Source organism: Medicago truncatula, chromosome 2 (genome assembly GCF_003473485.1).
Source record: "Medicago truncatula cultivar Jemalong A17 chromosome 2, MtrunA17r5.0-ANR, whole genome shotgun sequence".
Classification (NCBI taxonomy): domain Eukaryota; kingdom Viridiplantae; phylum Streptophyta; class Magnoliopsida; order Fabales; family Fabaceae; genus Medicago; species Medicago truncatula.
In genome coordinates this window covers 29151861-29163295 of record NC_053043.1, presented here as the reverse complement: position 1 = coordinate 29163295, position 11435 = coordinate 29151861, and the positions used below count along the sequence as shown (strand labels likewise).

The window sequence follows — 11435 nt, the reverse complement described above, 5'->3', positions numbered from 1 at the left end:
AATCTATCACCCCATTAGACCGGGTTGCATGCCTAAGGCAATCCCGTCTCAACTGGTCCCTCTCAGTGGAATTCGCAGATGGAATCACCAACCCTCACCATCACACTCTCTAATTAAAACCATAACTACAAAAGTCGGAAAGAAAAGCTACAAGAGTAAAGATAGAAAAATTACCTGAGAATTTTGAAGATGAAAGCAAATCGATTCTCTAGAAAAAACCAGCTTTCGCAGAGAAGACTCGAAGAGATTGGGAGCGAGAAATGAGGAAAGTAAAGTGACATAAATGAGGAGGAAAGCACGTTTTATGAGGAGAGAAATTAAAGCCACCTAAAAAAATACGCTAAACTAATCGATGAATGGAGACAAGTGTAGGAAGTTGTCGGGATTACAACATGTCTTCGATACTGGAAGGTCACGAAATATGAACCGCTCAGATCTCCGAGATAGCGAAGCAAGCACGCCCATAACTAACAGAAAAAGGAATCGCTACATCTGAATGAGTTATCCATGCCAACACAAACCACTTTGCCTTCTCCCAAAGACTCGTGCTTGGGGGCTATGAGCGGTCAACGTATAAACAAATCAGAATACATACTCCCTATAGAAGTTTAAAAAGAGACTAACACCACCCTAGGGGGGCTCTCCAAAACTAGGTAGTAGATACCCATAGAAGATGTACGTACCATAAGCACACACAGACCAAAAATTTTCAAGCAGATTAATCACTTTGCCTTGTCCCAAGACTCGTGCTTGGGGGGCTGTGGACCGTCAATATTGGTTGCGTTGACCTAGTTTGACTTGGGTTGGTTTAGGGGAAGGTTAAGTTTTGGTAAGAATTTGTGTGGGAAAGGTGGATTTAGTGGTGGGTTTCGGTTTTAAGTAAGATTTTTGAGTGTTAGGATGAAGATTGGTAAAAAATTGGGGGTTTTTGGGTTAGGGTAAAAGGGTATACGAATTTCTGGATTAATGGGTTGTGATGGATGATTGTTGTTTTTGATCGGTGGATTATGTTTAGGATGAAGTTTGGAGATGATTTGGCGAAGAAATTTTGTGTTTTGGTGAAGTTTTGAGGAGATATGAAGGTTTTAAGGTTAGAGGTTTAGAGAGAGAAGTTGAAGGATGAGAGAAGTTTGTGTTTGAGAATGAAGGAAGAAAAAGATTTTTTTTTTTGGTATATGGGGCAAATTTTGTCGCTCACGGTCGTGTCACTGTAGGCACGGGCCGTGCCAACTCTTTGGAAAATGGGGGTTGGTTTTTGGTTGGGTTAGGCACGAGCCATGCCAAGCTTCTGGTCATGTTAGGCTCAAGTTTTTTCATTTTTTCGCATCATATTTGGACAAATACCCACAAAACAAATTAAAACAACACAAAACAAACAAAATAAAAGCAATTAAACTCGTGGGTTGCCTCCCACAAAGCGCTCGTTTAAAGTCATTAGCTTGACGGTTAGAGAGCGTCCTTAAAAAGGATCAAAGAGATCATATTGTGCTGATGACGCTAGAAAGCGTTCTTTCACACAATGATCTTCAATCATGCAACAAGAATAAAGAGCAGGACCCTTCATGACATTCTCCATTTCAAATCCTACCATCTCATCACTTACTTGAAAAACAATCCTATCATTCTTAACATCAATAATAGCTCCCGCAGTTGTAACGTCCCAAAAATTCAAGTTAGTAATTCTAGTTAATATTTATGTGATTGATTTTCTTTCTACGCGTGTTTACCTTAGCGTGATAATTTTCTTAATAATTTAATTTAAATTTGAGTGTGTGTATATATATATATATATATATATATATATATATATAGAGTGTATCAAATGAGAGGAGTGTTATAATGAGAGGGTGAGATGATCAAATGGTGACCATTGGATCTGATCTGACGGTTCAAATGGATTTACTTGTTCAAAATGTTAATGTGCTCTCTTTCTCTTTCATCACATCATTCCTTTGTTTTTTCTTTCTTTCCTTTCTTCCATTTTTGTTCTTCCATTCACATCAGCAAATAAGAATATAAAGGGGAACAAATTTGATGATGCACAAATTATTCTACCATCGAATTCAAACATCCAACCATCCAATTGCTATAAAAAGAGATCCAATTAACAAATCTTGTTTTACAAATCTTTACAACTATTTGTATTTGTTTCACGATGGAATTCACAACCAAAACTTGTTGAGTACCATAGTTACAAATCCAATTTTTTGTATAAAATTAAAAATAGTTTGCTTCAGAAGTCGTGATTTTATTTTTGGTTCAACAAAGGTCATGAGTTTTTTTTTTTTTTTGTATCAACAAAAGTCATGAGTTTTATTTTTTATTTTTTTTAAAGAATAGAGTTGATACAGAGAAAGAAGAAGAAGAAAGGGAATAAGCACGATGGAACCCCACGAAGTGAAATTTGAAGGAAAAACTGCAAAAATGGATACAATTGACGGCAAGAGAAATAAAGGGGGATAAGTACAGAATAGGAACAGACGTGAGAGATGAAGGTGTGAAAAGATTACCTACATTAATAAAAATTAAATAACATGATAGTGTTTAATCCGAGGGCTCTGATTTAACCCTCTCACCTCTTACAATAAGAACTCCTCTCACTTGATACACCCTCATCTATATATATATTCCTAAATATTAAGGTGTTAAAAAGATAAATGAGTTACTAATAGTAAGATAACCATAAGTGTATTTAAGAAAGTTATTTTCAAAGAAAAATAATGTTTTTGGAAGACTACTCATTTAGTTATAGCATAATTACTATTCATATGATTAACTTAATATAGGATAAGTCCATGTGTGCCTGTTACTATTCACACCGGTATTAAGTTTGCGAATTTCTTCAGTATGTTACAAGAGCCCACTTTTCCTCTTCATGTCAATCTTCCATATAGTTTTAGGGTTTCTTTCCTTTCCATGTATAAATAAGAATTCCCTTTTATTCACTAGCAACGCTGCACAGTAAACACATTAACCTACAAGATGTCATCCTGCCATTTTTCTTCTTGCCTCTCAAAACACGATTTGATAATCATAGTCATCCATAATCTTTAGGGTTCCTTACTAACCTTCTTTTACACCCATCGTGAGTTTCATGAAGAAAAAATACCACTTTCTATCAATTTCAAAACGCAGCCTCCACTTCGAAAACCAACATGGTGGTTGTTTCGATCATCAATGACTTATTTCTTAATTCCCTCATTAAGAGATTTTGCGGACACCTATTTGACTGATGTGATGTCAAAGATATCGACAAACCCGACTTTATTGTCGCGACGCCGTATTTCGTTGGCTCGGTGATCCAGTCAGCAAACCATTTAAATTACTCGTTGTACACCAGTGGTTGCTGAAATTCTAACCATTTTCCTTGTTTCGTAAGGGATCTTCAAACCAGGTATGGGGGGTGTGAGAGAAGATTTCGAGATCACGAGTGTAAATTAATTGAGATGAACGGGAAAGCCTTATTTCCCAAAGTTCATTCGGGCTCGATGCGATGGTTGTAGTCCTTTGAGAGAATAATTAATTAATGTGCAAATTTAGATGTGTGAGGTTAATTAAAAGGGGAATTAGAAACATTATTAAGGTGTTGATTGATTGAAATTATGTGAATATGTGATATTTAAAGTCATGGATAAATTTGTGTGTGCTTATGCTTGATTTGCTGCAACTATTTAGGAATTGAGTCCATATGTATAAAATTTGATGATGATTTGTGTTTGGCGAATAAGTGTAATTGTGTGAGATGATGAAGGTGATTATCTATTGATGTTCTTATGATGATGATTATTGGTGACTATATATTTTTTTGACTATTTTGGAATTGAATTGTGACGTGGTGTTTGTGAAAATTTTGGTTCTTATGATGTAATGATATTTTTTACTAATGTGGATTCGATATAGTATATTCTTCTAGGTTGTAAATATTATGTTTGTGATATGATACAACTTTGACTTAATTTCTTACATGCTCTTCTCATTTACTTTATGCTATTACATGTTCTCGAAACTCACCTCTTCGTTGTTTGTGTTTGCTGACTTGGCCCTCCAGTTGCGAAACCATAGTTCTATAGATTATGAGTCTTGGAGTTAATTACATGCCTTCTATGAAGACTTGTCTAATGTCGTCTATTATTTTGGGGGAAAAGTACCGCTCTGATAGTGACACGGGAAAAATGATTTGCTTACTTGTTTAGTTTTGTACAAGATAACCATTATCTATAATGTAAAAGAAAGTATTTTCTTAGGATGACGTCTATTATTTTGGGGGAAAAGTACCGCTCTGAGAATGACGATGTTTACTTATGATGATGATGTGAACGACGATGATGTGTTTTGTCTTGATGTTATGCATAATAAGAAGAGTCTGCATTTATGATTTTGATTTGTTGGTGATGTTATAATCTTTTAATACTTGAAGAGTCTGTCTCATGCATGCATATAGAGTTGGGTCTAGGAATTATGATGAAGAAATGCCGATGAAAGTTCAGTAACATATCTCTAAAAAATTATGACGATAAAAGTCCAGTAATATACCTTTGGAAAATTATGACGATAGGTGTGGTACCACATTCATATAGGTCTTAGGAATTGAGTCCATATGCATAAAATTTGATGATGATTTGTATTTGGCGAATAAGTGTAATTGTGTGAGATGATGAAGGTGATTATCTGTTGATGTTCTTATGATGATGGTTATTGGTGACTAATGTTTTGACTATTTTGGAATTGAATTGTGACGTGGTGTTTGTGAAAATTTTGGTTCTTATGATGTAATGATATTTTTTACTAATGTGGATTCGATATAGTATATTCTTCTAGGTTGTAAATATTATGTTTGTGATGTGATACGACTTTGACTTAATTTCTTACATGTTCTTCTCATTTACTTTATGCTATTACATGTTCTCGAAACTCACCCCTTCGTTGTTTGTGTTTGCTGACTTGGCCCTCCGGTTGCGAAACCGTAGTTCTATAGGTTATGAGTCTTGGAGTTAATTACATGTCTTCTATGAAGACTTGTCTGATGTCGTCTATTATTTTGGGGGAAAAGTACCGCTCTGATAGTGACACGGGAAAAATGATTTGCTTACTTGTTTAGTTTTTTACAAGATAACCATTATCTATATTGTAAAAGAAAGTATTTTCAAAAGCAAAAGATTCGATGTTAATAGTATTACAATTTTCAAGGAAGTGAAATGTGAATTATGTTCGTTATGAATCAATGTGGTATCCTAAATCTTGTGAAAGAATTCTTATATTAATAGAAGTAAAAAAAATTATTTAACATTTTTCGCTGCGAATCAAACTCTGTTTTCGATTGAATAATAGTAATAATTCATTTTGGGATTTAGGGTGCCACGTAGCGAGGAAAATCCTTCCTAGAAGGACATGAACGTCAGGGTCTTCTTCAATGTCAACTACCATAAAATCAGCCGGGATATATATCCCTTCTATTTTAACGGGGATATCCTCAACAAATCTAACAGGGCGGATAGTGGAACGATCAGCTAACTTCAAGGTCGTCTCGATTGGTTTCAACTTACCTATACCCATCCTCTTAAAGAGGGACAAAGGCAACAATCTAACACTAGCTCCTAGGTCGCAGATGGCTTTATCAATGGTCTCACTCCCAATCACACAAGGGATGGAAAAACTACCTGAGATTTGGAGGCGGTTTCATTAAGATATTACTATATTCCTTTGTTAAAGCTATCATCGCATTACCCTCTATTGTTCTTTTCTTTAACAAGATATCTTTTAAAAAAAATCATAGAGGGGCATGCGAGACAAAGCTTCAACAGAAGGGAATATTGATGTAAATCCTTTTTAGCATGTGAATAAACTTTTTAAACTGTTCATCCAAGTTGGGCTTAGCAAGCCTTTGAGGAAAGAGAATTCTAATTTTATGATGTGGTAAAACAACCGGCTTTTCTCCTTTGACTTTCTCACTTAGAGGCTTGTCACTCTCTATCTCACCCTCTTTGTTTTTAACTTTCAAAACGGGGTACTCTAATTGTTTACCGTCCTCAAGAGTGATAGCATTTATATGGGCTTTGGGGTTGATTTCAGTTTGACCTAGAAAGACTCCAGTAGTTTTAGAGGAAGCAGCCATTTGGGAGATTTGAGTTTCCAACATCTTATTGTGAGTTGTTATGGAGTCTACCTTAGTTTTGAGTTTGGCAAGAGAGTCATTCAGAAATTCGGTTTGGTTCTTAAGCTCTTGGAGCTGCTTAGATTGATCCATGACATAACTTTCCATTAAAAGTTTCAAACTAGACTTTTGAGGGACTCTCTGGTTGTTTGCATAACCAACCAGGTGGTGTTGTTTGTCCATATGAATTTTGAGGAGTTTTATAAAAGTTTTGTTTTTGCCTCATTCCTTGGTTGTATTGGGCATAATTCATTTGCTCAACACCTTCAATAGCACTACTTAGTTGGCAATCAACGCCAATATGGAAAAATACACCCCAAACTTCACAAGGAGGTGAAACAAGAGCAGGTGTGATAGCACTAGTATTCATTTTGTCAAATTTTTGTGTGAGTGCATCAACCTTAACAGCTAGATGATCAAGGGTAGAAATTTCATACATACCTGCCTCTTTTTTAGAGGGTGAAGAAGCAATGATGGCTCTCTCATTAGACTACAGATCATCTTCTTTTTCGCTGCGACATCTTTGGTAGGTTATGGCGCCGTATATTCCAATGGCTCGATATTTCATTCATATCTCCATACTCAGTTCACGATCATCTTCATCAGTTTGGTCATATGGCGAGGTTACCATGATTTACACATTCTTTCCTGAAAGTGATCTCGCATGCTTGTGTTTGGATTGTTTGGAAGGAAAGAAACAACAGGATTTTTAAAAACAAAGCTCACGATTTGGTTCACTTATTAGACAATGTAAAGTTTATGTCTTTTTCTTGGTTAAAAGCTAATATGCTAACTTCCGCTTTCAGTTATAATGACTGGTGGCGGAACCCTTTACTATATATTGGAGTAGCTTTCATCATGTTATTTTTTCGTTGCGTATTTTTTTGAGAACAGATGCTTAACTTTGTATTTTGTTGAGAAATTTATTATATTCCTTCCATTTTAGCATCTTAAAAAAAAAAAAAAAATGTTTTTTTTTATGACAAAACGAACTACTAACGTGCATATATATAACAATAATAAACTTCTTTCACTTTTATTTATTTATTTATTTATTAATCCTATATAATTAGATTAAATAAAATTTACCAAATTTATAAACTATGGAATAACCTACAAAATATTTTATATCTTTTTTTGTGGTGGTCGGGGTTTGAACCCTGGACCTTGCATATATTATGCATTGTTCTTACCAACTGAGTTAAGCTCACAAGCATTGCAAAATATTTTATATTAAATACATACAAAAAAACCATGAGCAAGCTTGCTTTTTTTAATTATAATAGAAATCGTAAAATATTATTAAAATTTATCAATAAAAAATCAGGATTATAGATGAACTCAGGATTAAGTGTATGCTAAAAATCATGTGGTTAACACAAAAATAAAAATCACACTAAATAAAAATTAAAATATGATTGTATTGATTTACAATTTTTGTGAAAAAAAATCACACAAAATAAAAGTTAAAATATGATTTAATTGATTTACAAATTTTTGTGTCATGAATCGTGATTTTGTTGTTTAAATTAATTATCTAAAATAGAATCAATAAATTCGTTAAGAATATAATTTACATAATTAATATTTTAATATTCTAAAAAATTTGAAAACAAATAGGGAAATTATATCATTTTTTTAAACAAGTAAGACACGTTTTTTTTATAGTTGTGAGCCAATAGGATATCCCTATAAATAGCTAAAAGAACAAAAGAATATCCCTATAAATATATAAATTGCTCCGTTCTGTAAATAAGGCAATATTTATTTTGGACACTAAATAAGGCTATATTACATGCATAGTTTTAAAACTCAGCTCAGTCATCGACTCGACGGGGGTACTGGGTCACTGGATCAATGGTCGAACCAGCGAGTCATTGGTCGAACCGCATAACTGAATCGGATTAAACCGGATAACTCGGATGTATAACTCGATCTATATAAAAAATGTGTACTTGTATTAAACTGAGATGAATTAGATTAAACTAATCACTCAATCTCAAAAATAAAAATAAAAAAATCATAAAACCTACCAATTGTTAAAATCATCAAAATTAATCACTTTATATACATTTCATACATACACAAATACATACCATATTTAAATGAATATTAAAAATATATATTTAGAGAGAAACAACAATTATTTTTTAATAAAGAGATAAACAACAATATTAAAAAAGTATGTATTTTACTTATAAATATGATAAACTAGGAACGTTAGCAATTTATTATAATTTAAAATAGAGTTAAATTAAGTTTTTTTATGAGTTAAATTAACATCTACTTGAATCATGGGAGTAATGACGGGTGTTGTTTTGTATAGGAACATTAAAATATAATAAATAAAAAGTAACAATTATCACAAAAAAGCATGTGGTGTAATGGTTAAGGTTTCTGCCTTTGTTGTTGCTAGTCGTGTGTTCAACTCCTGCCCATGCCAATTTTAAGATTTTTTATTAAAATATCAGAAGTGCGGTTCACTGACCCGGCCGGTTTTCAAAAACCGTCGGGTCACCGGTTTTTACCGAGTTTGACCGGTTCTTTCCGGTTCACACCGGTTTAATAGCATACCCGATCCAATACTTGGCTCGAACCGGTCAGGTGTCCGGTTCAACCGGTTGAACCGGCCGGTCCGAGCCGGGTTTTAAAACTATGATTACATGGTTGTTTCTAGAAAGAATCATCACACGGTTTTAAATAATTAGTTTTGTTAGTATATGGAAAAATTTTATCAATAACATGATAATCAACAAATACACTTATTTAGAAAAATTCCAAATAAAAAATGTTTGGGCACCAAAACACAAAATAGAAAATTATTAAATAATATTAAATGATATGAAGAATATATCATTTCATTAAATAATATACCTCGTTTAAATAACTATGTCCATTTATAATAAAAACTAAATCAGTATATTCTAATTTGGTTCCTTCTTATCACATTCTTGCAATAATAACCGTCATCATCGTTCACTCGAGTGCAAGTGCGAGTGCAAGTACTTTCACTATATAAGCATACACACTTATATGTGTACACGTCAAATTTTTAACCACTCATTCAATAGTTTTAATCATATCATCAATATATTGCATCATCCTTTTTATCTCTTTCTCTAATCTTATATTTAAACATCCTTGATTTTTCTACCCCTATTCAACACCTTATTTTTCCTCTATCTTGTTTCTTCTTATCACTTAACCAGTCACATCTCTCTTTTATTTATTTCTCTCTAGGGTAAAGATCGAGTGTTTGGTGTGTAAAAATTACCTTTCAAAGAAAAAATACAGTAATAACAATATGAATTTTCAAGATCCAAACCCTTCCATATCGCGCACCATCGTTCTAGTTCCCGACGAGTTACAAAATTACGACAGCAACACTCTGGTGGGAAAAGCTTCAAAAGGCAGAACAAGGAGCTTGTTCACACTGTGATGGATGCAGATCACCGTTCGTATCGTGAGATGGTCCGGAGAACAAGAATTTTGTTTGATTCGATTCGCGTGTCAGGTTTGCTGGAAGAAGAGAATAATCGTAAGATCAAAAAGTATTTGAAAGCTTCTTCTTTGATAAACCAAACAGAAGAAGTGAATAATTGTAGGGTCCGAAATGACTTGATTGCTGCTACTTTGATGAACGATCATGGTATGTATTTGTATCATGATGTGAAAATCGCTGGTCCAGTTCCTGGTGTTTGTGTTGGTGATATTTTTCTCTATAGAAGCGAAATGTGTGTGATTGGTTTACACGGTCAACCACAAGCTGGGATTGATTATTTACATGCTAGTATGAGTTCTAATGGCCAACCCATTGCTACTAGTGTGGTTGTGTCTGATGGATATAATGATGATGATCAAGGAGAATTTATTATTTACTCTGGCCATGGTGATATGAAGCAGGATCAGAAGTTGGAACGAGGAAACCTTGCTATGGTGACAAGTATGCAATATGAGATTGATGTCAGGGTTATTCGAGGTTTTCGGTTGAAGGTGCTCCTACTACTAGTAAGGTTTTTGTTTATGATGGCTTGTATAAGATAATTGATTGTTGGTTTGAAAAAGGTATATCTGGGTTTGGTGTTTATAAGTTTATGTTATCAAGGGTTGAAGGTCAACCTAAGATGGGTAGTATGATCCTTAAGGAAGCTGGTATGCTTAAGAGAGGCCAATTATGTGATATCCTATGTATGTCCTTTATGATGATATTTCCAATGGGAAGGAGAATATTGGTGTGAGGCTATATAATGACATTGATAGTGATCTTATCCTATGCAATTTGAGTATCTCCTGAAGGCGGAATTTCCAATGCTCTTGCTTGCTCAAAGTATGACGACGAAGAAAAAGATGAGGGCGATAGAGTGCTCTGAATGTGTTGATGGATGCGTTTCTTCAATCATAAATGGCAACACTACCCCTTATAGTAAAAGTGGGATTCTTTTGAAAGGGATGTCGTTGATTTATGAATGCGGTCCTTTTTGTAGTTGTCCTTTGCATTGCAGAAACCGTGTGACACAAAAAGGTATTAAATATAGGTTGGAAGTGTTTAGATCTAATGAAACTAGTTGGGGAGTTAGGTCTTTGGACCCTATTCTAGCTGGAACTTTTATATGTGAGTTCACCAGACTTGTTTTGACTAGGGAGCAAGCAGAAATTTTGACCATGGATGGTGAACATAACTCTTTGACTATATATCCAAATCGATTTTTGAATAGGTCTACTCAAGAATGGGGAGATTTGTCGATGATTGATGCTAATCATGTGCATCCCGCATATCCTACTTTACATTTTGCATTGGATGTATCAATGATGAGGAATGTTGCCAGCTATATTAGTCATAGCCCAACTCCAAATGTGTTTGTTCAATTAGTTCTCTTTGATAATGGTAATTGGATGTTTCCCCATCTTATGGTATTTGCAATGGAAAACATCCCTCCAATGAGAGAGCTTAGTCTTGATCATGGGGTAGAAGCTGGGTAGAGCTTTTTTGATGTTTTTTTAAAGCTAATTCATAGACTTTATGTTATGATGATGAAACTGAGTTTTCATTAGCTTATTTATGTTTACCATTGTCTTCAATATGATTTCTTCGTACTTTTTTTTTCTTCATGTTTTGTGTAATCTTCATTGTAATATGAGTTACAAACAATCATATTATTATTCATTGCAAAATGTTGGATAGTACGACAATTGTTTCGTATTTTTTAAGCGAATTAGTTATTTGGAAGTTTTATTTATTATTCTGTAAACTTTTCACTTTATTACCATTGAATAATTGGGCAAC

General features: G+C 34.0%; 1 protein-coding gene across 1 annotated transcript; it reads left to right on the top strand.

Moving 5' to 3' along the window:
* Positions 1-10600: 10600 nt before the first annotated feature.
* Positions 10601-11131, top strand: LOC25486737 (histone-lysine N-methyltransferase family member SUVH9). Its single transcript, XM_024777033.1, has one exon. The coding sequence runs from the start codon at positions 10601-10603 to the stop codon at positions 11129-11131; it is 531 nt and encodes a 176-aa protein (XP_024632801.1).
* Positions 11132-11435: the final 304 nt, after the last annotated feature.